Source organism: Caenorhabditis briggsae, assembly GCF_000004555.2.
Source record: "Caenorhabditis briggsae complete genome, chrV, whole genome shotgun sequence".
NCBI lineage: Eukaryota > Metazoa > Nematoda > Chromadorea > Rhabditida > Rhabditidae > Caenorhabditis > Caenorhabditis briggsae.
In genome coordinates this window covers 3,955,861-3,982,724 of record NC_013488.2, presented here as the reverse complement: position 1 = coordinate 3,982,724, position 26,864 = coordinate 3,955,861, and the positions used below count along the sequence as shown (strand labels likewise).

Here is a 26,864-nt window from a genome sequence, read left to right as displayed (position 1 = left end):
GGAATGATTTCTATTGGACCAGACAGTACTCTATTGCGTTTTCAGTAATCAAAATTCTCGTTACATATGTAGATGTTGTTTGGCTCATGACACCCACTTGCGTATTGGATAATTGGTAGTTCATTAACATGCTCCCCGCGGAACTTCTGATAGATTATCTTGTACTAGACTAAATAATTCCTGAAACAATAACAAGTAAATAGAAGTCCTTGTAACTGAACAAAGATCAAATTTGAATATGGAAAATAATTTTAACAAGTATTTATTGTTTAAACAAAAACTCAAACATCAACTACGAGTTCGAACAGCATCAGGAAAATGAAAAACTTGATTGGCTCCTTGAAGCTTCTTTGGACATATCAATTTGACAACTTCTGACCGAATAGTTGGGTTAAGTGTCAGATAGACGATCGTGACAAATCCCGTGCAAATGTGCCAGCTGATTTGTGCAAAAATGACAAGCCAAGCAGGGGAGTAAAAAAATTGCATATATACGTATACAGATGAAGCTAGAGAGTGGAAAAAACAAATGATTGTAGCTTGAAGGATTACTTGACGCTGTACTCGAACATCATGAGCTGATAATATTACATTTGTTAGATTTCTTATTATATAAAATACTAAGTAAGCGTACAGGATGGTAGTAATTACGCTTTCCGCTGCGTTGTTGATAACCTGAGAAATATTATGATAGTTCGATGAATCAAAAAGTCCGGTTCCTGGGTCGAAAAACCAAGACATATATTCAGTGCGGAATATCAGAGGTTCAGTAAAGAATATTCCGTACGACGGAAGTGCGAAAATGATAACGATTAAATAGTAAATGCAATGGCTTTTAAAAATATACCCAATTTCTAAATTGTGATTCACTCCGCTAATTCGGCACAGAGCTAGAGCGCTACACGAAAATGTGCAACCCATCCATAAACCAAAGGCAAAGGAGCCAAGAACGAATATGAGACGTGGATAATCGCAAAAATAGATTCCAAAATATCCAAAATAGCCGGTGAATATGCATGCGATGAAAAGGGATGGTATGTCGAACATAGCCAAACAGACCATGATCTTATAAGCTGGGTGACGGATAAGATCACGTTTGAGCATAGCGATAAGGCAGAGGATGTAAAGGATCTAGAAAAAAGTAGTTTCAGATTTAGCACCCAAAATTCCTACTCACCACATAGATAGTTCCACTTATCATTAAATACGTTCCGAAGATTGGATGGACTCTTTACTCTTTCCTCTTCACTCATCGTCCAGTTCTCTGGACATGCATAGAAATCAGAGTTAAGTTCAAATTTATTCAAAATAACGTATGACAACGACATGCGGTAGCTGGTCCGCATGGATGGATCTTGAAAAACTTGTTACAAAAAAATTTCAGGTTACATAATTACAGATGTTAGAGATTTTTTTTCTGCTCACAGAGATCAGAAGGTGACGAGGATGTAGGCGTGAGGACGATCACTGGTCCATCAGAACGTCTGTAAATCCCAATGGATGATTTAGTTTGGCCAGACAGTACTCACGTGTACGTTTCCAGTAATCAAAGCAATTTCTCGAGGCATAGAACTTGTTTTGCTTATAACACCCACTTGCGCATTGGGTAATCTGTAGCTTAGCAGCATCTTTTTCACTGAACTTCTGATGGATTTGTTGATAGTGAGATAGACTACACAAAAACATCCATTACTCCATTGCCATGTAAGCTGCCCCAGAATGATGAGCAATGGTGGCGAGTAGAATAACTGCATGTAGACGTAGATGTAGGCTGCTAGCGCGTGGAAAGAGCAAATGATTATGGCTTGCAGAATAACCTGGTTTTTATTTCTGGACATCCACATCGAGTTGGTACTTTTGCCTTTTTTATAAAGCAAAAATATGCACATGTAGATGTAGAGTCCTGTGGTGGAAGCAGAAACCACAAGGTTGTTTATGGTGTGTGGAACGTTACGGTAGATGTTTGGCTGAAATATGGTACGTATTTTGCTGAAAAGCATGTGGATTTCACTAGAATGTACCCCTACCTTTTGAGATCATACTACATTTTTCACTTACGTCTCTGTTAATTTTAGGATCGAAGAACCACGAGCTGTACCGGGCAGAGAACAATAGTGGTTTGGTAAACCAAACAGAATACATCCAATACATTCCAACAACACCCAACACTACCCTAAACGCTTTCTTATGAAACAAAAACGCCAGGAAGAATTTTGAGTGGATCTCGACACATCTGTCCATGGCTAGAAGAATACACATCGCACATCCAGCCATCCAAGTTCCATTTCCAATTGCACCGACGATGAAAATCAGTCGCGGGTATTGACAGAAAGATGCTCCTAGGATGCTGAAGATTCCAGTGCTCACCGAGTTCACTGCTAGATTGATGATGTCAAAAACTGCTAGGATGATCATAACACGGAAGGAAGGGTTGCGAGACTTGGATTTGAGCATCACGATGAAGCATGGGATGTATAGAAGCTAAAAGATCACTATTTTCATCAAAAGCTTTTTAAAGGTCCTGTCCCAAAAACTCACAATCAGCAGAATCCCAGAAAGCAAAAAGTAAATTCCCAGGCGAAGTCTTACAAAATAATCGTTTTGCAAACAATCCGGGCATTGATATTCCGCTGGAAGATCAAAGAAATCAGAAAGAAGTCTGAAAAGCGACATATCAATTATCTGTCATTCGAGATTCACAAAAGACTTTTATACGTATTGCTTTTCTAGGATTCTGGGAACGTTCTTGTTTCCTGTTATTCGTATAAGCACTTTGAGATAAACATACTCTGGGAACAACTGTTTGATCCCATTAGTGGATATGAGACAATATTTTTGAAGGTGTGGGCGTTGAAAAAAAATCTCATGTCGAAAAAAAGTGAAATTGCGGAAGTAGTTTTCGGGTGTTATCGGCTGAGCTACGCGGTCGAAGCTGGCGGTGAATACCCTTTTGTAAAAAACATATTGAATCCGGGTTACGGTATTAGAGGAATGAGGGGGTTTATGGCATCATAGGAATAGGTTTACGGTATCAGACAAAAAATTCGGTTTACAGTATCAGGGTTAATTTCAAAAAAAAAGCTGTCACAGAGTTTTCGATTAAGCTCGTTCAACGTCATTTGTGACGCCAGCGTGCATCGCCGGAAACCAACTCTTTTGATAAAAAAGCAGTACGGTAGATACACGAGAGTGGAATGTGTACACACCGATCATTACTATTAGGTGGTTCAAAAAGTCTTTGACACTTTTCTTCGAGAGGGGTTTTCTTCAAGGAAAATAAGAATCAATAAGAAATGTATTCACTATTGGAGTTTATAACTTTTTGCCAGCGCAACAGAAGTTGGGTGATTTCAATTGCACAGAAATCTGGCGACTTAGAAGCGAAAAAGTGATTCGGCCCATACTCCGGGGGTACATCAAAAAGGGGTACATTGAGGGTACATCACATTATAGGGTACATTGACTCAGAGGGTACATTGACTGATAGGGTACATCTGTGGAGGAGTCTGATAGGGTACATTTAAGCATCTCTCATAGGGTACATCGACGAAATACTCAAAGGGTACATCGAAAAAATCTGAAAGGGTACATTGGTCTGATTTCGCACAGTTTTCGAATGTTCGTAACTTAATGAGACGGACAAGTTTTATAACGAAGTTTCGGTCATTCATCGGATTATAAGCAACTTACTGATGCTCGGCGAGGTTTTGCAACGTGCTCCTCCTCAATCTTGAATAATAAGCGCTCATTCCTCGATCACTTAGGGACGAACATTGTATCTTTCATTGTATCTGTTTGAAGTTATTTATCTTCCTGGGCTAGAAAAAAAGTGTAGCTCGCTGCTCAAGCTTTCAGAATGCGGGTAAATTACTAAAGTTGTTTTGACATATCGTTCCTGACCGATCGAGAAATGAGCGCGTACTATTCTAGATTGAGGAGGAGCACGTTGCAAAACCTCGCCGAGCATCAGTAAGTTGCTTATAATCCGATGAATGACCGAAACTTCGTTATAAAACTTGTCCGTCTCATTAAGTTACGAACATTCGAAAACTGTGCGAAATCAGACCAATGTACCCTTTCAGATTTTTTCGATGTACCCTTTGAGTATTTCGTCGATGTACCCTATGAGAGTTGCTTAAATGTACCCTATCAGACTCCTCCACAGATGTACCCTATCAGTCAATGTACCCTCTGAGTCAATGTACCCTATAAGAGTGATGTACCCTTTTTCGATGTACCCTCGGAGTATGGGCCAAGTGATTCAAAAATTTTTTGACATCTTTCCGATCGTGGAATTTATTTCCAGTAAGACAGTTCGGAGAAATTAGAAAAATTGGTAATTAATTAGTGCCAGATAAGGCGTATACGCTGGGTAAAACAAAATTTTGATTCCTATAGGCTCGAGCGTACTGCGGGTGTTCAAAGATTTGTGTGGTTTTTCGTTGTCATGCAATAGTTTGAACCGCAAGCCTTTCTGGAGGTGAGGGCGATGTGCATAAATATCACTTTCCGTTTGGAAGCCGTAGAGCCAGAGTTGATGATACTGGAGCCCGGAAGCAGCTTGCGGGACATTACTCCAGCACTGTCTAACCAAATTCAAAAAATCTGATTTTTTCTGGAAGCTTCCCGTTTGAGCTCGATTTCGCCCTTTCTTGTGCAAGGACCCATTGGCTCTTTCTGACATAGTTGAGATACAGTACCCGTATATCATCTCAAATAGAAGTTTTGTTGATCCAGTCCCTCGTCGGTCCCCTGGTGAGAAGTGAAAGTGACAGGTCACATCGTACCTTTTTTAGATAATTGGCCAAAATGTGTGGAACGATTCGACCACCCCTCTGAGCTCTTCCCGTTTGGTGAACATTATTTGTTACGGTGGTATTAGGATCACAGACTGTCAAAGATACTGCACGTGAAATAGCTCGGGGCTCTTCCTCTAGTATCATCGAAATATCACCAATCATACTGAGAATAGGTCATTTCGATGTTAGTTTATGTTCCATAGTTCCCCTCTCCGAATCTTTCGAACCAAAACTTATTAGTGGTTCGAGGGATAGTGTCTACGTCTAACACTTTGCACCTTGTTCGCCAAAGTTCGTTGCTCTAGAGACCCAGGAGAAACATGAACAAAACACACCTCTGGGTATGTGATGTTCATCGAGCTTTATATAGTTTATTTAGAAAAAATCGAAATACGGAAGAGCAACATAGAGCGAAGTAAAAGTGTCAAAGACTTTTTGGACAACCTAATAATAACATTCACCAAATTCTGTATGTTGTATGCATGTAGCGTGCCTTTTCCCCCGTTCAAAGTTAACCGATCGAGCTGAAACCTGACAGATAGCTCAGAAGTATGTCTTAGTTGATGCCCGAACTTTTCTTTTTTCAAAATTTTGATTTTGAAGTCTTCTGCAGACGTTCCTTGGATTCACCACAGTAAAGCGTGGTGAGCAGCGAGGGCGAGGAAATCCTACACAGGTAAGCCAGAAGGTTAAGCGCCGGAGGGGCGTAAACCGACTGGTTACTATATATTCTTGAAACTGCAATATTTGACACGAGCACAAAATGTGGGTTGGTGCTTTGATAAATTTCTTTTCTTTTTATTTTGATGTGCTCTTATGAATCATCCGAAGTGAAGTTACACTCATCTTTGACCACTGGGAAATGACTCCATTGTAAATTAGTTGCCATTCAATATTCCTTTCAATTTTTCGTTTGATGTTTTGTGCTCGTCTGATTTCTGTTTTCCAGACTACACAATTTTTATTTACGAGGAATTGATTTCTCTGGGGAATCGGGTACTATTTCTAATCCCTAAATATGTATACGTTATTGTAAGATTTACCACTCGTGATATTATATATTTTCTTGTGTGAGCATCTAATTTAATATTCTTGGCTCATATTCAGCAGTTTTATCCCAATTGTTTGATCCCCAAAAGCTTACGATGTCGGCTCTTCAAATGTCCTTGTATCATGTCTTTACAAACTCATTCACACTTTGGGATGAAGCATACGACTGTCCACAGAATCTGACAAATTTGAAGTTTGAGAGACCAGTGTTGGGATCGTTCTTCTTGTTTTTTGGAGTTATGTTTATTGTAAGTTCTAGAAAGTATACGAGAAAAAGGTTCAAATGTATATTCTACATATGATTTCCTTAAAACCTTAATACCCCTCTAATTGTAGCGTTCCTCTAGAGACTTCATGAAAAGGTTTCAATGCAGATCCTTAACTGTAGGTGTTACTGTAGACATGTTGTACTGTAGATGGATAGTTTGGATTTGCTTTTTTCACAATGGACTTTTTTTTAAAACCTCCGAAAACTAAAACTACCTATTATTTTGTGACAGACCCTGTCTCAAGTTAGACGCAAAAATTGTTTCCCAGGTCCTCTACATTCCTTGCTTCCTCGCTATTGTCCAGAAAAAATCGCGTGCTCCAGTCTACCAAATCATGTTTGCTCTTGCCATATTCGACATCCTCTCCCTATCAGTCAATTCTGTCTGTACTGGAATTTTTGACATTCTCGGAATATCATTCTGTCATTCTCCTCTTATCATTTTCTGCCTTGGCGCCATTGCTGGAGGTTCCTGGATGGCTGGATGCTTGGCTTGTGTAATGCTAGCAATTGAGAGATGTGTTGAAATAAATCCACAATTCCCATTGGAGTTTCTGTTCCGCAAAAGCGTGTTCCCTTTCGTTAGAATCCTTATGGGAATGTATACGTTGTATGCGTACTTGTTCGTGAAAGGTCTCACTTTTTCCTCGCAGTTCAGTTGTTGGTTCTTTGATCCCTTGATTGGGAAGGATGTAATTTTAAGATGGACTGAATAACTGAATAAAATGTGTTTTTCAGCCTCTTCTCTACCATAGCTATCCCCATACAATCAATAACTTCGCCGTTGGTATTGCCACTACAGCTCTTTACATCTATATATCGTACCGACTGATTTGCAAGTTCGGCTATACAACATCCATGTGGTTATACAAAACTAAACGACAGGTTTGTGTGCGTTTTTCCGAAAAGGGCTATTTTCTAAAATTTAACAGCTTCCGAACAAACTGATGTTCAAACCACTAAACTGAGTGAATTATTTCCGAGTGTCGTAGTATTTAAAAATCATATTTTGGGGTTTTTTGATCACCCTATTTCTAGGCCATTTAACATGATGTCCTAATTTTCGCAGGATGAATTTTATAGGCCACCATGGTAAATGATCTAGAAAGGGTATGATAGCCACCAGGTGTATTTTTTAAGCCATTTTAAAATGGTGACCTCACCTTTGCAAGTTGAATTTTCTAGGGCACCAACTTGTATGGCTTCGAAATGACCTGTGTTATGTTTTGTGTGTTTCTAGGCCATTTTAACCTTTTTTTATGAATCACCTTTTTTTATGAATCACAATTTCTGAGCATGATTATTGCCCTAGAAAACGTTTATCAAGCCATTCATCGTGGTGGCCTAGGAAATTGAAAAAATTGAGAAAACCCATCGAATGAACTCAAATTCCAAAATATATTTTTGTTGAAAATTCTACGGTACTCCGAAAAAACACTGCGCTCAGTTTAGTAAAAAAAATAAACGAACATTTAAAAAAAAATTCGAACGCGATCACGAATGGCCTAACTTTCTCAATTTGAGTTATCTAGGCTACCAACTTTCTGGTTTGAACACTCGAAAATTTTTTAAAAAGTGGTAAGACTTCTAGGAAACGGTTTTCAGCATTATTAAGAATAACAAGGCAACAACTAAAGCAGTTTTGCCTACTGAACAGAGCACACAAAAAATACAACTCACAATGAACAGCACACCGGAAAATGCAAAAAACCCTCCCAGAACTGGCCTCTCGAATCTTATCGTAGTCAAATTTTTCGGACATCCGTATGCTTCGTCCCAAAGTGCGAAATCATTAGTGAATAGATAGAACGTTGACATTTGAAAAGTAGCCATTGTTTTAACGGGGCTTGGTAAATGACTAAAAAATCACACGAAGAAAATAATAGACCATTTCTATGCTACGAAATTTTGTGGCCTAGGAAAATCAACTTGCGAGAGTTAGGACACCATGGTGATCTTACAAGCAGCGTATGGTTCGCGTTACGTTCGATCGATTTCTCGAAAAATCGTTTGCAAGGTTTTCCGAAAATTTTCCAAACGAATTTTTCGGAAGGTCTTTCAAACGTAACGAAAATCACACACCGTTTCTAAGAAACTCACTGTAAAATCTGTAATAGAAGTGCCCTTTAACTTTCAAATTTGAGACAACTTATCGTAAAAACTCTATTAGATAGCCACCCCTAATTGAATGCCAGCCTCTAATATAAAGCCACTGCTGTATATGATGTCGCTGTGGGTAAAAGTTGAAGAAGTTTCTAATGTTTTGCAAAAAATCCTCGGACACAGGTTCTTTGGGACCACGCATTCTTGCATAGGATAGCTATCGTTGTCACATCAACCCAGACAAAGAAAAAACTGAAAATGAGAAAGTCAAAACGGTAGTTATTAAATGAGGGATCACAAAGTTTTTTAAAGTAATAAAATTGGGATAAACTTCGGGCAGTATTTGTTTTGAGTTTCAGTAGATAATTTGCGCCGAACAAAAAAGTGCCAGCATCTAATTGAATGCCAGCCCCTAATACAGTGCCACCCCAGACCACCTTCGAAGAATAGAGTGCCATGGCTATCTAATAGAGTTTTTACGGTATCTAAGTTCCTGTAAAAGATATAAAAAAGTTTTCAACTGATAATTTTTTACCATAATATCACAAACATTTTAACGTTGCAGATCCTTTTCCAAGCAATCACGTTATGCATTTTTCACACCGCCGCCGCATTCATCTACGAATACATGCAGTTTATTGAAGTAACCCCAGTCATAATTATAGCAAGTCAGTTTATATGGCAATGGAGCAATGGTGCTGTGTGTTTGGCTTATTTGATATTCAATCGCACTATTCGAAATTTGGTTGTAAAAATAATGGTCCCGAAAAGTGTCAGAAAACGATTCGGATGGTATATCGGAGCTGATGAGCATATTGCACTAGAAGAAGCTGGCGGACCCACACTGTCTGCTGGGCTTGGTACGGTCAATGCAATAGGAGGAGTGATCAAATTCGATAATTTTATGTTTAATTGAAAATTTTTTATTTTTGTGGTTCTACACTTGGGTTCAGGGGAGGGGGTCAGAAAGCGCGCCCCAGTTAACTCGTAGGCCAGCCGAAATTAATTAATTCAAAATGACACGTGGATTTCACGTGGTTTCTCTAATGTTTTTTTAACGATACAGAAGACTATGAATTCGTTTTTTCTTTCGGTGAATACTGATCCTTTTATGTTGCTGTTCCCCTTAAATTGCCCGAGGAAGGGCAATGCAATACATGAAGATTTATTCAGATTCAGGATATATAACAAGAGAAACAGCAATTATTATTAAAGGGATGATCCATCCGACTTCTCATAAAACGATGATCCATCCGACTTCTCATGTGCACAGCTCGTGTCGTTGTTGTCTTCGCAATCGGATGCCGGTTTCTGGTTGCTCTGAAAATAGAACGAATTATTGAATTACCTCTAATAAACAAATAATAATTATGGAAGAACCTCAATGCATTTACTCACATGTTTCATGCTCCATCATCGAAGTGATATCCTTCTCTTCGTTGTAAAATCACCGATTTTTTGCCGACAGATGGACGAAGGCAAATGAAGATTAAGTTAACTTCTTCTTGATGTGGAGATCGTTCGAGTGTCCGCACTTCTTTTTTCTGCAGTTGCTGGCACGTGGTGGGAAACGATCGTAGCAGTTTCTCCAGATCTGCTAGTCTCAGTTGTACATCTGGGCAAGCTGACGGAGCGACGGATCGATGATTCCCTCACAAAGACGGAGAACCAAGACGGAGCTTGATTGTCGGCTCGCGGTTTGTAGAGAAACGTGTGAATCTTCTTCGACGACCACCGTCGCTGGGAACTTCTGTAAAAAAACATGTTTCCACAAAACTACGATTTTCAGCAAAACACTCACTTGAATTCGGGCCACTTATCCTTTCTGCAGATCTACTTATCGCAGTTGTACTTCTGGGCAAGCTGACGGAGCGATGACTCGAGCCTAGAAAATCAATAAATATTGGAACATTACATATTTAAGTTACTCACCTCAAAAAAACGTCGAAAATCGAGCTTTATTCCGTTCGCTCACTTGACTCATCACTGCACGAGGCCGTTGCATTGGACTTCTCACCTTAATAAATCATTTGAAACTTTTTTCAACTAATTTTCACTGAAAAAAAGGAGAAAACGAGAAAAAACGATCAAAAACGAGCGAAAACAAAAGAAAACATCGAAAAAATATTGAAAAAATATTCATCTTCTCGGCCTAATGCATTAAACTATGATTGTCAGTCAACGAGAGCCGGCAGCCAATTGAGAATTTTTGGAAAATTTACTGGGGCGCGCTTTCTGACCCCCTCGCCTGAACCCAAGTGGTTCTATTATGATTGAAAATTGTGTTTTTCTCTAATTGCACGTTTTTTATTTTTTCAGATAATGCAAAGAACAGCGCACGTGACAAAAGGTGCTGCATTTCTTAAGAGCCTCAGAGATAGTGGCAATATTTCAATTTCCGGCTGCGCACAAACCATAAGAAAAAATTGCCAGTGACGGTTTTATAATTTAGGGTGTCTAGCCGACCAAACAGCCGCCTTCGAGTCGCCCGTATTGTGAATTTTCCTCGTTCTAATGAAAATATATTAAAGTTTCTACCTGTGTTCTATGTTCAATTTCCAGAAAACAATCCATGAAAACAGACACCCACTTATTTTTTGTCCCCATTTCAATCGTTGTTTCACAGAATCAATATCCATTGGGATTATACTAATTTAATACAATATATGTGCCCTTTTTATCCCACTTTTAGTTCCGTCTCGTATTTTTTGTGTTCTCACAAACAGTTCAGTTTTCTTTGATTGAAGTGAAAAGTGAGAAAACCCCGTTAAAACAATGACTACCCTTCAAATGTCAATGTTTCACCTATTCACCAACTCTTTCACACTTTGGGACGACGCATACGGATGTCCGAAAAATTTGACAACGATGCGATTCGAGCGACCAGTTCTTGGTGGCTTTTTTGTATTTTCCGGTTTGCTGTTCATCGTGAGTTGTATTTTTTCGTGTCCTGTTTATTAGGCAAAACCGCTTTCCTTGGTTTTTTCAAATGTTGTAACTAGTGGGTGATTTTTGAAAACGTCTTATTTCGAAAAGTTTTGAAATTTTGTTTGAACCATAAGAGTTGATAGCCTAGAAAACAGAACTTGCAAAAGTTAGGCCACCACGGCCTAGAACGGCCACTTACCTTCACCTTTGCAAGTTTATTGGCTTACCTTTGCAAGTTTATTTTTCTAGGTTACCAATAATGGTCTCAAATTCAATTTGTGTGTTTTCTGGGTCATTTAACTTAGTGGCCTAAAAACTCAACTTGTAAAAGTTAGGTCGCCATGTTAAAATGGCCTGGAAAACACATCAGGCGAATAACAGACCATTTCTAGGCCGTAATAGTTAATGGCCTAGGAAACTCCACTTGCAAAAGTAAGGGTATTCTATTCCTCCGGAAAAAAATTCGAATGGTTTTTTTGAAAGTTTGGTCAAACGAAAATCACAAATTTTAAATTTGAGATTTTGAGAAAAAATTACAAATTCGCAGACACATCGGTGACACAAAGTGACTCAGTATCCGAAACCTTATAATTTTGTAACCCTATAATTTCCGTTTTAAGAACGAATCCCGTAAACACACTAATATAATTTTTTTAAACTCTCAAATTTAAGCCAATTTATCTAGGTTCCAGTGAGAGATATCAAAAAGTGATTGACATGGAAAATACTTTTAAACTTATGATGAATGTTTTGTCAGTTGATTACTTTTTGATATCTCGGCTACGGGTGCCAATACTTGGCCAATTTTCATGATTTTACAAGTGTTGGCCAAGCCTCCCACAAGTCTTGGCCAAAATATGCGCCTCCATGAGCCGTTGGGATGGCTTCCACAAGTCTTGGCCCATAGTCGGATGGCTACACGTCCTGGCCAAATTCTGATTATTGATTTTTTACCTTCGGACTCATCATTTGATTTTCAATTTTTTTTCTGGTTTTACCTATTTTTCTACTTTTTTCATAAAGGATTAGAGTCATGAGTCGAATAGTGACTAATCGACGAAAATCGACTTTAGTCGATTAATCGGAGTCGACTCTAGTCGATTTCATCGAAGTCGATTATTAAATAATCGACTTTTTAATAATCGACGATAGTCGATTATAGTCGACTCTAGTCGATTATTAGTCGACTAATAATCGACTAATAATCGACTAATAATCGACTAATAATCGACTATAGTCGATTTTAGTCTCAACTTGCAAAAGTTAGGCCACAGTGGTAGAATGACCTAGAAAATACACCAGGTGAATATCAGGTCATTTCCAGCTTAAAAAAGGTGGTGGCCTAGAAAACTCAACTTGCAAATGTTAGGCCACCACCTAAAAATGAATTTCAAATACACACTATAGTCGACCATAATCGACTATAATCGATTATTAGTCGATTATTAGTCGATCATTAGTCGATTATTAGTCGTTTATTAGTCGTTTATTAGTTATATTCGACTGTAATCGACTCGTAGTCGACTAATAATCGACTAATACAAAATCGACTTTCGTCGACTAAAGTACTATTCGATTCTTAAAAAGTTGACTGCGTCGATTTTCATGATCAACTAAAATTGTCGATTAAACGAGTCGACTCATCACTCTATAAAGGATTGAATTTTTATGAAGGTATTTTAGTTTTTTTGGTATAAGAAATTTTGAAGTTTCGAATGGTATAACTTTAAACATGACAGAACATTCAACTTCAACTCAAAAGAGCAAAACCGAAAAAGGATAAATCTGCAAAGGTTTGAACCGTTCAATATTACAGAATTCGAACACTTGAATATACAGAATTTCGTCTCACGAAAACACAGGAGACAGAAGATGAAAAAAGTTAATTTTCTGAAAAATTCCACAAAAACCTACTGCATTAAAACTGCTGTTTCAGTCGACAAAGGATCTCTTTTTGAAGGTATCACACATTTTTCAAGGAGTTTGAAAACGCTATGAAAACGATTCAGAGTTTCGTCCAAATCGTGCATGTGTAGAGTGTAGCAGTGGAAAATGAACACGATTTCAGTAAAAAACAATGTTTGGAACTCACAGGAGTAACGTTTTTTAGGATTTGAAGACAACTCGAACAATGTAAAGAAGAACTTATTTGCACTGCACATTATGTAGATGCTTGTTATCCGAAAGTCAGTAATGTCGAAACCAGAACTATGAAAATTTTTCGAAAAGGAAGTGATGGTATTAGTTCAAAGACTGAGAATTTTTAAAATTATCGTTTGTATTTCAGATGCAAGAAATTGGATCGTAATGTTCTCGTCTAAAGGATACTTCAAAATACAAAGCAAAAATTGAGGAAATGAGATGGCTCGACTTGATGCGATTACACTGTCATTGTCGATGAATTTCAACGGATTTGAAAGAAAAGGAAACGAAAAGGTGGAAATTTTTTGTGATTTTAATTAATTTTTTTCTCATTGTTCGTTTTGTGTAGTGTTCTAATAAAATGTTGTAGTATATATAATTCCAAATACAATCACAACAGAACAACAGGTTTCAATGAAAACACACAAAGCCACACACAAGTCTAGGACAAGCCTCCCACAAGCCTTGCACAAGCCTCCCACAAGTCTTAGCTAATACATAGAATAATGTGCTCGGAGACTTGTGCTAGACTTGTGGGAGGTCTGGCCAAGCATTGGCGCCGACAGCCGAGATCTTTCACAGGAGCGGAGATAAATTGGCTCAAAGTTGGTCTCTTGAGTGGCATTCTATTTTTTGTTCCAGGCTCTGTACATTCCATGCTTCTTGGCAATCCTCAAAAAGAAATCTCGTGCTCCAGTCTACCAGATCATGTTGGCTCTTGCTGTATACGACATACTATCGTTGAGCATCAATTCAGTTTGTACTGGTATTTTCGACATCCTTGGTATATCATTTTGCAATTATCCCATTCTCATTTTCTGCCTCGGCGCCACAGTTGGTGGCTCGTGGATGTCTGGATGTTTGGCATGTGTGCTACTTGCTGTTGAAAGATGTGTTGAGATTAGTCCACAATTTCCATTGGAGTTTTTGTTCAGTCAAAATGTGTTCCCAGTTGTTAGAATTCTGATGGTTTTGTACACCATATATTCATACGTTTTTGTAAAAGCCCTCATATTTTCCGCGGAGTATAGTTGTTGGTTTTTCGATCCTATGATTGGAAAGGATGTAAGTTCAAAGTTACTGAGTAACTGGATAAGGTGTGCTGTTCAGTCTCTTCTATACCATAGCTATACACACTACAATGAATAATTTTAATTTTTTTTTAAAATCAAAAATCCCTTTTCAGCCCCTCATCTACCACAGCTATCCGCATTCCGTAAACAACTATTCTGTTGGAATAGCCACTACAGTACTTTACGTCTATGTGGCATATCGATTGATCTACAAACACGGTTATTCTACTTCAATGTGGCTGTACAAGACTAAACGACAGGTGGGGGAACAGAAACTACGACCCAATGCTAACTTAAAATGTTTGCAGATTCTATTCCAAGCGATAACCCTGTGCATTTTTCATACCACAGCCGCATTTATCTACGAATATATGCAAATGTTTGGAGCTACTTTTGAACTAATAGTGTTCAGTCAATTCGTTTGGCAATGGAGCAGTGGTGCAGTTTGTGTTGCGTATTTGGTATTTAATCGAACTATGCGAAATATGGTTGTGAGATTAATAATACCAAGAACAGTAAGAAAAAAACGCGGTTGGTACATTGGAGCAGACGAGCATATTGCTTTGGAACAAGCTGGAGGTGTAACGTTATCAGCAGGGATAGCTGCGATAAATGCTGCCGGAGGAACTGTAAAGTTTGATAATTTTGTGTTGAATTGCACCAGTAGTTAGATTTATTTTGAATATTTAATGAAAACTTTTTCGTGTTTGATGACTTGATAGTTTTGTGAACCTGTTCGATCACTGTCCACTTTCTATTTATTGCTGGGTCAGGTCGGTCTAATTCCGGATGAGACCGCTACTAAAAGCGACCAAACTCCGAAAAACTTACCACAATGCTTCGACCGACTAGTATATCAAATTTCAACTTTCGGCCAGAATCTGACCATGGATCGCTAGACAGCCGTTTTTGAGCAAGTTCAGACCAAATTTTTCTACAGTAATCACAAGAATTAATTGGGACGACTTTAATCACATTCACTCGCATAGTATTATCAATTAGTGGTAGCAGGAATAGAATGAATTAGACTTGATGCCTTTGGTGGGGATATTTTCGACATGAGCCAAGAAGTTCGTACAGATTTTTGAGTTTCTCGATTGAGTGACAGATAAATGATTGCATTGGAAGAGCAGTTGAGTGTCTCCAAAAAACGGAATCACAGCATACCACTGGGGTTGATCGGCTGGAACGATGAATGGGAGAATTTCGAACAGAACCCATGCTAATACATAGAAAATGGAAATGAGGACAAACTGAAGTAGATATCTGAAAAATCAGTTGTTCTTGAAAATTTCAACAACCACCCTCTTACTTGCCGTCCTGATTAGATCGATTAATATTACTCGCCACATTTTTCTGAGAATTTCGAATAGAGAAAACACGGCGATATAACAAATGCTAGAAGTGGTACAAACAATATCGTAGGAGACAAGCATTAAATTGGAGTATGAATACAATCCCTTAATATTTATGAATAACATTGTGATAACTACTTTGGGTATTAATTTGGGAATTCTATAAGCTCGAAAAGTTGTTGGCATTCCAGGGCACCCTTCAAACGCCGCACAAATGTGTCATGCTCCTACCGTACTGTTGCCGTGACCCTTATTGATCCATATGCCCTTCTTGTTTCAACGGTACATGAAATTCTGCCGTGCATGTGAGAGGATGGAAATACATGGCATTTCTCAAGATTTCATGTATCCTATGAACCAGTGTGCCCGTTTTCAAGGTTCTCCCCTCTGATGATGGTCCATGCATGGCCCATCATCAAACCTCTTCATGAGATTACGGATACTGTAACCGGAGGCCAGGAGGTTCAGCCCCGAAGGGTCGTAAACCGACTGGTGATAAAAATCGGCGAGAATCTTACTTGCAACATGGGAACAAGTATTGAGTGCAAACGACCGAAAAAACTGTTGTTGTAGTGAGAAAGAAGAAAATGATCAGAGTGGTGTTGGAAGTGAAAATGTAATGCTCGTTGAGAGTGATAACGGTGAACCTGGAGACTCAAATCATATAAAATAGTTCTTTTCTAGTTTACCGATTGACAGCCATAACTATTTGTACAAGGCATTCCATAAACCATCCATTTAGAAAGAAACCACCTAAAAATACGTTTATGAAGCTGTGTCGTGATCCGGCGAGAAGGTATTGCTGAAAGTTCAATGTTTCTTCCGAAGATTGAAATTTACATCCGTCATCATTGACGTTGATAGATAGAAACCTAGCACACCGGCTTGCATTAGATCCGTTATTATATTGAAAAACGCGATTATATAAGCTGTGCTCTTTCTCAAAATGAACGCCAGTCGAAACACCGGAACAAAAATTATAATGTTCAGAAAAATCACGACAATTGATAAGCAGAACGATGAAATACCAAGGTACCACTTGAGCGTCATTGTTGAAAATAATACAGAATTTCTGATCGAACGAATTCTGGCAGAGTTACTTTATATCGCGTTCCTGGCATGAAAACAACGTCCGGATCTCTGAATTGTACAAAAAATACAATAAATCAGTTATGAGGAACTGAAATGATCCACATTGATCAAAACAGATAATGTGTGTTGGTACACATAGAATTATCAGGGGTTTGCAAAAGAAATGCGCGTTTTTGATGCAACTTCCTTTTATTGTAAAACCAAAACAAGAGATCATCAATCAATAAGATATTCTCCATTATTGTTCACTACTTGCTGCCAACGTGTGCGCAATTCAGCGATGCCTTTCTTGAAGAACTCCTCTGGCTGTGACTCGAAATAGTCCACCACCCAAATTTGCACTTCTTCACCGCTTTCGAATTTTTTCTCGGCCAGATGATGTTGCATGGATCGGAATAGGTGATAGTCCGATGGTACCAAATCGGGACTATATGGCGGATGAGGCAGCACTTCCCAGCGCAGCCTTTGAGTTTTCTGCTGAATGATTTTTGAAGTGTGTGGTCGAGCGTTGTCATGGAGCAAAAGAAAAAAAAAGTGTCCACGCCTTGGCGTTTGAGAGCTTGGTCCACACGGTCCAGCTGATCTTTGTAAAGGTCCGCATTCACTGTTTGACCAGGTCTCAGAAGTTCAAAATGCACGAGACCTCGTGTGTTCCACCAGACACATATCATCACCTTCTTTCCGTGGATGTCCGGTGCAGAAGTTCAAACAAGACAAAAAAAACATATATTTTTTAGGAGTGAAAATTGTGAAATTATCAAATTATGAGATTTTATAATTCTGAGGATTCCGATTTACTGTTTTCCATGATTCTGATGTTCTGCAGTTTTGAGATTCTGTGATTTACAGGAATATTCAGATTTCCACATTCCACGAACCAAAGAATCTGAGGATTTCTTTCTAAGAATCCTTCATTGTACCGATAGTTTCAACTGGGAACCCATCGTACCTACAACACAAAGTATTTCGCATTCTTCAAACCGTACTCAAAACACATACCGGTTCTTTGTATCTCTTTATTCCCAAGAGCCTACAAGATATAATCTAGACAAAAAAAACACCCAAAGTGCATTTTCCCATTGGGATTATAATAACTAGGTAGACTTCCTCAAAGCGTTCAGTTCAAAAATGGAGAATTTCTCCTCTAACATGACTCTATATTATGTGATCACGCACAAATTTGATCTTTGGCCAGATGCCTATGAGTGTTCCGGTAACTATACAGTTCCCACTGCCAGATGGCCTAAGTTTGGTATTTATCTGTGGACTTCGGGATCGATATTTTTGGTAGGCGACCTTTTGGAGTTTTTCAAAAAACCTTTTCTTTCAGACTCTCTATATTCTCTGTTTCATAGCCATATGTAAAATCAAGTCTTCCGCTCCAGTGTACCAATTGATGTTCTTTATAGCCATCTTCGATATAATCGCCATAATTGTGGGTTCCCTAATCCTTGGCTACCTCACTTTCCACGGAATATTTTTCTGTCAATGTCCTCTCTTCTTCTTCATCATCGGCTCTTTGGCAATGTTCACATGGCTGTTCAATTGTGTCTCTTGCATTATTCTGGCCATTGAACGTTGCTCAGAAGTCAATCCCAAGTTTTTCCTCTCATTTTTATTTGGCAAGAAGGTGTTTCGAGTTGTGAAGACTTTGGTGTTCATTTATGGAATCAACGGTTTGATGTTCTCGAAGCCAGTAATTTTCAGCCCAGAGTATACTAGTTTTATTTACGATCCAATGATTGGAAAAGATGTGAGCATAATTTATTTGTACAATTTTCAAATTAATTCATTTTTCCAGCCGACCCTTTATCAAAATAATTGGCTCTCCGGGAACAATTTTGCAATTGCCCTCTGCACAACAACTTTATACTTCTATCTTTGTTACTACTTACTGCTGAAATACAGATACTCCACATCAATGTGGTTGTACAAGTCAACGCGTCAGGTTTGAAAGAAGGACCAAATAGGTATTAAAGATTTCAATGACAGATAATTTTACAAGGAGTAGTGATGTGTTTCTTCCATTCCGCAGCCGCCTGTATCTATGAATATATGGCATACTTCACCCCAACGTTATACGTTATTGTAGCTGGAGAAGTGGTTTATCAGTTGGCTTGCAGCTGTCTTAGCGTAGTGTACCTGACCCTAAATCGGACAATCAGAAACACAGTAGTCAAAATGGTCATTCCAAAATCGATTCGTGCTAAATACGGATGGCATATTGGGGTTGAAGAGCATTTAGCTGTTGAGCAAGCTGCAGAATCTAATGGAATAGCTTTGGTCAATGCTAGTGGGATGCCAGTCAAATTTGATAATTTTTTTGTGAATTGAAGATTCAATATGAACTGGTTCTTAGCATTTATAACAAATGTTTTTTTTCTGTTTACAGTATCAGACAAGTATCAGACACGTACCATACAAGGTGTCGCGACCCAGTACTCGTACTCACAAGCGCCATTATCCCAGTGGGATTTTTCGAACAGCAAAACAAAGCTTTGGTCAACGCTGGTTGGGCAGCAGTCAAATTCGATAATTACTTTTTAAGTTGAAGTTTGAATGTGACCTGGTTCTTAGAAATTGTTTAATTTTTTTGTTTTTCAATATGTTTGAATGTACCTGTCGTGGCCTCGCTACCCGATCAGTTTTGTGATCATCCCATTGGGATTATACTAGTTTGAAAACAAGGGAAAACAATTGAAACCAAGGTTCTTTTAGGTTTTAATTAAAAAGAATACAGTTCTCGAACTTGTAGTTCTTAAAACGCTACATGTGTACGAACTATGGATGGCATATTGAATTTCAAGATTATTTGCAGTAGAAAAAGCCACGGAAACTGGTGAAATCGCTTTGTTCAGGGCCGCAGCAGTTGATCTCATATATTTTAACTTTTTCATTTAACAATTCCTATTGACATTATATCTTCTCCTTACTAAAGGAATAGTTCTGTTTGTGTCCGTCCGTCCGGCGTTGTCCCTTGAATAACTTTTTCCTTACTTGACCGTTTGTTTTCATTTTTGGGGACTACCCTTGATCACCCGAGCGCTTCAATTTCGTAAATTTACATGGTCAGGTTACTGTAGGATTACGGTAGCTACAGTAACCTAAAAATTCTAAAATTGCCAATACTGGACCAAATGAGCCCAGGCTTGCATCGAAGACCCCTTAGGACACCTAGAGGTTAGCCTTTAAAATTTCAGAATTTTTTGTACAGAATAGCCGGGAATTCAAAAAAATACCATGGCGGTAATTCAAAAAAAGAATATTTCGGCGGGAATTAAAAAAAAAGAATATTTTGGCGGGAATTTAAAAAAAAGAATTTTGGCGAGAATTCAAAAAATTTTTGGCGGGAATTCAAAAAAAGGAATTCTGGCGGGAATTCAAAAAAAAATATTTAGGCGGGAATTAAAAAAAGGAATTCTGGCGGGAATTCAAAAAAATATTTAGGCGGAAATTCAAAAAAAAAAGGAATTCTGGCGGGAATTCAAAAAAATATTTAGGCGGGAATTCGAAAAAAAAAGGAATTCTGGCGGGAATTCAAAAAAATATTTAGGCGGGAATTCGAAAAAATATCTCGAATTTAAAAAAAATTTCCCAGCATTCTACAACTTTCTAAAACTTTCTAGGACTTTCTGTAACATTTTTGAATTTTTCAGGACATTCTAGGACTACCTAAAATACCTCTTTTATGCTCATCTTATATTGTTGTATTCTAGCTTATAACTTTTTTGAGTCTATAAGCTTCTATAAGCTTTTCCGTTTTTCTGTTGGCGAAATTCAGTGGTTTTACTAATAAAAACAAATACAAATTTGATTCTCCAATAACCCCTCAACCTTTTAGGATGAACTAGAAGTGAATACCAGTGGGAATTCGCGGCGTAGCCGCGAAATTTCCGCTGGTTTATTACTATGAATCAAATCATATCACCTGGTTGTTATACATTCTTTGGTCTTTTTCGACGTAAATTTAGTAGAAAAGCACGGCATCCCGAAGATGAACCTCGATTTGAAAGTTTTCGATTGCCACCGTATATAACCTTACCGGAACTTTCCTGAGAACATTCCTTATTCCTGATAAAGTCTTCATAAAACTCGAGACATTGTTTTCACTCCATTACACTATTTTTCAACGGAATCTATTACGCACCACTGATCTATCTGTAACAAAATCCAGTGGGTGTTTATGGCTCACTATTGTATTTTTCGACATTTTGTACCTACAATACTAGTTAACAACACACAACTGACGGTCAACAACGTCACCAAATACACACCCACAGAGCTCTTGTGATTTTGGCAAAGTTTTAGATATCATAAGTGATATCGGGACAAAAAGGACGAGAAGGAGATCCTTCATTTTCCCGTTTTGCAAATTTACTGTTTTCCTGATTTTCATATTATAACAATAGGATGGTTCCAATTAAAGCATATTCTTTCTTGATTGTTTTGTGTTCTGGGTTTATCAAAGCTAACAAAATAGGTTCTTTGAAAAAAACGTCTACTGCAGATTTCTCAAAATATGATTTTCTCATCATTTCATCCATACAATCTAGTCGAGAAGTTGAACTTTTGGGCCCAGTGATGGAAGTAAACTGGTTACGTTACGTCTAGACGAATACCGTAAATTCAAAAAAAAAATCAAGAAAACCCTGTCTCTCCTCTTTCAAATCATCCTACAAAATGTAGACAACAATTAGGCATATTATTGCGATTCAAAACCATATGTTTCAAAATAGCACATTTAGACACTTCTATGCAGCTGAAAATGCCCATTGTCTAAAGACTAAACCAGAATTCTAAATTCGGATTACTTTCGGTCAGACATTTTCCAACTGGGTGATAATTTTGAAATGGATCAATAACCCATCTTGTTCTTTGGTCGAAAAACTATGGGTATAAACCTTTGAGTTATTTTTAATAGTATTATCATTTCCTTAACATCCTTCATACCCAATAACAAGACTTCCTTGTCTGCTCGAATACAAATTAAGTCTACAGAGAAATAGGAACAGAATCGCCTAGTATTTCCCTATGGATCTAATTAACTCATTCAATAACGTTCGTTATCTCATGATTTTCTGAACAAAAATGTTTGAGTCTAGTTTTGAGGCTCTTACATTAATCCCACCCTCTTAGTTAGTCATAAGAAATCTATTGAGGATTGATTACCATGTAACATTTCTTTTAGGTTTTTTGTTAGCTAATACTTAATCTTCAGCTCTTATGAGAATGATAAGATTAGGGTCAATTTTTTATTGATCTGAAAATGCTCTCTATGAATTTTTAGATATAAGAAGCTGATTTTCCTGCTCTATGAATCTTTGACACACGACGTTTTGCACCACAAAAAACGTATTGGTCATTCAAATAACTCTTCGATCCTTATTTTCAGCTGCCCATATTTAGAGAGACATTTTTTGAACTCCATATTGTTTTCTGCATGTTTTTATTTAAACTCCCATTTTCTTTTAAATGGTAATTGTATCACCATCCAACATCATATTCCAGACACCATGGTGGACATTGAAATGACGCTCTACCACGTACTAACCAACAATCTCGAGATGAGCAAATTGTACAAATGCCCTTCGAATATGACAATGAACCTTATACCAAGACCAATCATTGGATCGTATTTCATGATTTCTGGGATCGCGTTGATTGTGAGTCCAGGTGCAAGGTGTCACACAATTCATATACACAGGTGTAAACAAACGGATCCGTTCGCGAACTTAAACCGTTGTCTGATTCGCGAACGGATCCGTTTGTCCATCATTCGCAAGCGGATCGGATAGGGAGTTCGCGAACGGACAGAATACGGAGGAATACGGAATAATGTGCTGTGGTTTTCTGAAAACGGGTCGCGTGCGGTCCGTATGCGGTTCCTATTTCAATCGTGCGCGAACACTGAGCGTCCGTAACGGATCCGTTCGCATTTTACCTGTGAAAATATATCTTTAGACATAAGCGTCTTGGAAGCACCAAAATAGTAGAAATGTAGTTTTACGTTTGGTTCAAAGCTTCTGAAACTTTTAAAGTGATTGATAACAAGCCTCAACGACTTTCCTGTCTTCCCCCTTGAGGAACCTTAAGCCAAATGAATATCCTTCACATACCTACAATTGAACAAGTCAATTCCAGATAATCTACCTCCCATGCTTCGTGGTGATGATAAAATCCAAATGCCGCGCACCATCGTATCAACTAATGATGCTCCTCGCTATCTTCGACCTAACTTCCTTGATGGTCAATTCTGTAACCACCGGAATTCTCGGAATCATGGGCGCCTCCTTCTGCCATTACCCGTTATTCGTATTTACTGCCGGATCAATAGGCCTCGGATCCTGGATGGGCGGTTGTGTAGTTTGTATCCTTCTGGCTGTGGACAGATGTGTGGAGATTAACTCCAACTTTCCACTGGCTATCATTTTCCACAAACAAGTGTTCCGATTAGTGATGCTCGTTATTTGCATCTATTGGGTGTATGCCAGCTTCTTCACTAATCCACTCCTATTCACCGCTCAGTACAGCTCCTGGTTTTTTGATCCGTTTATTGGGAAAGAGGTGAGAAACAAAAACACGGACAACTTTTTACAGGGACAAGTTTTTCAGGGTGATCTTTATCACAACATCCCTCATACTATCAATAACTTATTGGTATCTGCTAGCTCTACACCTCTATACATCTACTTATGTTATCATCTGATCTTCAAGTTTGGCTACTCCACATCGATGTGGTTGTACAGATCGAAACAACAGGTAGGTCAAAATACCGTATTTGTTCTAGTAAAAGCCCAGCCGATTTTGAGCCTAATTATCTCGGTTCTTGTGAGAGATATCTAAAATGTGTCAACTGATAAAAAATTGGTGTTTTTATGGTAAATAATCTATCAGTTGAAAATTTTTAAATGTCATTTGAAAAAAAGAAAATTGATCTCAAAGTGAATGTATAAGGTGAGGTTCTATTAGAACGAATACAGTATTTCAGCATAGACAACATCTCATTTTTCAGATCATTATTCAAGCTGTCATCTTATGCTTCTTCCACGCCACTGCCGCCTGCATCTACGTTTACATGCAATTCTTTCCCACACCGTCATGGCTAATTATAATTGGCCAATTAGCATGGCAATACAGTAATGGATGTGTTTGTCTTGCATATTGGACTCTAAACCGAACCATTCGAAATGCTGCGATCCGAATGATGTTGTCGAAACGAATTCGGAAACGATTCAAGTTGCACATGGGGATTGATGAGCAGATTGCAGCGGAGAGAGATGGAGAAGTGGCCAGCGTGTCGAATGTCATGAACTTGATGAGTGGTACTGCTAAGGTTGCTCCGTTTTTGTGTGAATCTTCTTTGTAATATTTTTATGCTTTGTGATGTCGAATAAAACCATACTTGCAACAGACCCCGCCTGGCCTGCGGACCAGGCCTTAATTATGTTTAGTACGGATAAAACAACTCAACTTCGTTTTTTTTTATTTTTTATCATAATAAAAACACAGATTTTTCTGAAAACAAGAGTTTTCTATCAACACTGCAGAGAGCTGGCCATTCTAAGAAACGGATGTGTACTGCTCTGTGATAATAGAAATACACACTTATCATTGTTCTCGTATGTGCTCTCAGGCATTATTTCAAGCTGATATCTGAAATTTTCATTATAAACAAAAAACGGCATATCTCTTTCATACATACCGTAAACACTAATAATAGAAGGCTACACATACCACCAACTTTGAACCCATATATCTCGGATTCTGTGAAAGATATCAAAAAGTGGTCAACTAAGAAAGTGTTATTGATATTATGATGAACACTTTGCTAGTTGATGATTTTTTGATATCTTTCACAGAAACCGAAATGTATGAGCTAAAAGTAAAAGGATTGGGTGGCCTTCCATTAGAGTGTTTACGATCGGTACCACTAATATTTGACCCACAAGTTCAACTACTTGTTTCCCACCTTTGAACTGAAAAAAATACGTCCAAAAAATCCAGATTTTCTAGGAAACAAAGATTTTACCTTCCCTCTGACGTAAATTTTCTGCTAACCGATTTTCTAGAATTGTATCCTTGTTTTTTCTGATTTCCAATCTTTTAAAAGTCATGTTACCGCGTGTTGGAGTAGCATAAAAGGAGTGCCAAAGCCTTAGTAACGCTTTTATATATCATTTTTAAAATATTTGAGAAACAAAAGCTCCTGAAATACTGTACTTTTCTTTACCAATCATCACACAAAGTCAACAACATTCGGACGATTACTCATTTAATAAGTTCATTGTCTAGAAACCAATAAACTTCTATTATATGTTTGTATGCGTGGGTTCATCACATGACAGCATTAGTCCCCAGGCAATTTGCTCGTTGTTCGTTGTCTGAAAAATAGACAGTTTTATGTTACACGATAACATCCTTGTTGTCGGCTATGGTGTTTTTGTAAATGAAAACAGTTTTCATTAACACAAAAAAACTATGCGATAGTAAGATTTCAAAGATTATAACCTAGAAATTTTGGCTCTGTTAGAAAAGTAGAGTACCTTGGGTTTTTGGAGGTCCTTTGGCCATTAAGAAGGTACTGTGGTCAAAGTGAATGCTCTTCAAAGAGTAAAAAGTTTACTGAAACTTTGAATTCGGCGCCATTTTTCCCATTGGTAGGAAATCATTGTGTTGAAGCCCAAGGCTAACAAGGGTTTTCAGAAAAGCGTTGAGAATTTTCTCAAACTTTTGTCATTGCTACTTTTGGACACGCTGATTACAGAACTGAAATCAGTTTTTCCACCCCGGCGCTGTGAAAAAGTTATAAGCTCTGAAAGAGATTTCAGTGCTAATTTCTCACTTTTGGAGTAAGTTTTTGAATGGATTAATAACAGCTTTTCGGGATTTTTCGAATGTGAATCGTACTTTTATATTTTTATATGTTGTTCTACAATCTGAGAAAGTTTCCTCATTTTTCAAAAAAAAATTTTTTCTGAAAAAATGTCGCTATGTGGTACCCCCTTTGGATTTTTTTTTCAAATTTTCGCAAAATTTTAAAATGCGCTAAAATGAAGCCTGAACGTAGAGAAACGATAAAATGAGTCTTTTCGCAAGATTTCAAAGCCCATATTCCTCTAGAAATCACAAATAAGGGATTTCTATCCAAACTTCAATGGGTCGTATTTCTTTGAAAAATCTCTAGAAGCACTCAAAACTTGTAAAAACATAGATTTACATAATTAATCATTCATTTATCTTTTTTCCAACCGCAAAATAAACCTTTTTAGGGTATATTATTGACTAACACTACGACTAGGGAAGACTTTCTAGTGTTGCTTCCAGAAATTTTGAAGTAAATCTACAAATATTTTTCGAATTATGTCAAAAAGTATTATTTTTTCTAAAAATATTAAAAATGAAATGAAAGAATTTTCAAAAAAAAAATAACTATGTCTATATTTTGAGACTTCCAGAGGGGCCAGAAAAAAAAACGAAAAAATTTTCAGGACAGGGGGATTCAACTTAACCCTAGTCAGATATGCCCGTCCCTTTTCCCCACTACACCACTTTCGCTGCTTTCCCTCTGTTCCCGAATCAGTATAAGAAAGAGGGGAGGCGCCTCACCGCGGCGGCGCTCAAAACACAGTAAAAATTTCAGACGCAAATTTTCAGCTTCCGGGGTGGAAAAACAAAAAATTACTCCATGATTAGGAGGTCATATAGTATACTTGTTCAAATTTTCAACAGATTCTCAACCCTTTTTTGAAAACACTTCCCTTGTAAGATTCTGGGTAGAAACACTTTTTTTCTGGATAAGAATCTTCATTTCAGCCAAACGGAACTTTTTTATTTCGACAATGGTCCGTTAAATTTTAAAAGGACTTTTATTTTTCTTCAAACTAGGGGACTATCTGAACATGATTCCGAGTTAAAATTCAATACCTGCATCATTAAAAAGCCCATGAAATTTTAATTCGGAAAATGGTTTCTGTTTTTGCGAAATGGGGGTGAGCTTCGAGAAAATTAGGTCAAAAGATGATTTTCAGTTGATTTCTAAAAATGTGTTTAAAAG

General features: G+C 37.9%; 7 protein-coding genes across 7 annotated transcripts; 4 read left to right on the top strand and 3 right to left on the bottom strand.

The window, feature by feature from the left end:
- Positions 1 to 420: 420 nt before the first annotated feature.
- Positions 421 to 7,941, bottom strand: CBG01416 (the record flags this gene model as incomplete). Its single annotated transcript, XM_002636116.1, has 2 exons — positions 421 to 1,131; positions 7,798 to 7,941. Coding segments are annotated over 2 exons (855 nt in total), but the record flags the coding sequence as incomplete, so codon positions are not given.
- Positions 1,620 to 2,679, bottom strand: CBG01417 (the record flags this gene model as incomplete). The annotated part of the gene is made up of 3 exons (XM_002636117.1): positions 1,620 to 1,967; positions 2,059 to 2,481; positions 2,539 to 2,679. Coding segments are annotated over 3 exons (912 nt in total), but the record flags the coding sequence as incomplete, so codon positions are not given.
- CBG01418 lies at positions 5,945 to 10,719 on the top strand (the record flags this gene model as incomplete). The annotated part of the gene is made up of 4 exons (XM_045236868.1): positions 5,945 to 6,097; positions 6,387 to 6,809; positions 6,856 to 7,002; positions 10,705 to 10,719. The coding sequence occupies 4 exons, from the start codon at positions 5,945 to 5,947 to the stop codon at positions 10,717 to 10,719; spliced, it is 738 nt and encodes a 245-aa protein (XP_045091833.1).
- Positions 10,720 to 10,995: 276 nt separating this feature from the next.
- On the top strand, positions 10,996 to 15,034 carry Cbr-srt-11 (the record flags this gene model as incomplete). Its single annotated transcript, XM_002636119.1, has 4 exons — positions 10,996 to 11,148; positions 13,933 to 14,355; positions 14,477 to 14,623; positions 14,672 to 15,034. The coding sequence occupies 4 exons, from the start codon at positions 10,996 to 10,998 to the stop codon at positions 15,032 to 15,034; spliced, it is 1,086 nt and encodes a 361-aa protein (XP_002636165.1).
- Positions 15,035 to 15,363: 329 nt separating this feature from the next.
- Positions 15,364 to 16,768, bottom strand: CBG01420 (the record flags this gene model as incomplete). Its single annotated transcript, XM_002636120.1, is given in 7 exon segments — positions 15,364 to 15,504; positions 15,509 to 15,629; positions 15,676 to 15,737; positions 15,740 to 15,878; positions 16,237 to 16,365; positions 16,469 to 16,554; positions 16,556 to 16,768. Coding segments are annotated over 7 exon segments (891 nt in total), but the record flags the coding sequence as incomplete, so codon positions are not given.
- A 1,170-nt stretch (positions 16,769 to 17,938) lies between these two features.
- CBG01421 lies at positions 17,939 to 19,144 on the top strand (the record flags this gene model as incomplete). Its single annotated transcript, XM_045236867.1, has 4 exons — positions 17,939 to 18,097; positions 18,141 to 18,563; positions 18,612 to 18,758; positions 18,803 to 19,144. The coding sequence occupies 4 exons, from the start codon at positions 17,939 to 17,941 to the stop codon at positions 19,142 to 19,144; spliced, it is 1,071 nt and encodes a 356-aa protein (XP_045091834.1).
- Positions 19,145 to 22,323: 3,179 nt separating this feature from the next.
- Cbr-srt-13 lies at positions 22,324 to 24,176 on the top strand (the record flags this gene model as incomplete). The annotated part of the gene is made up of 4 exons (XM_002636122.2): positions 22,324 to 22,473; positions 22,952 to 23,374; positions 23,423 to 23,569; positions 23,823 to 24,176. 4 exons carry the CDS (start codon positions 22,324 to 22,326, stop codon positions 24,174 to 24,176), a joined length of 1,074 nt encoding a protein of 357 aa, XP_002636168.2.
- Between the last annotated feature and the right edge of the window lie 2,688 nt (positions 24,177 to 26,864).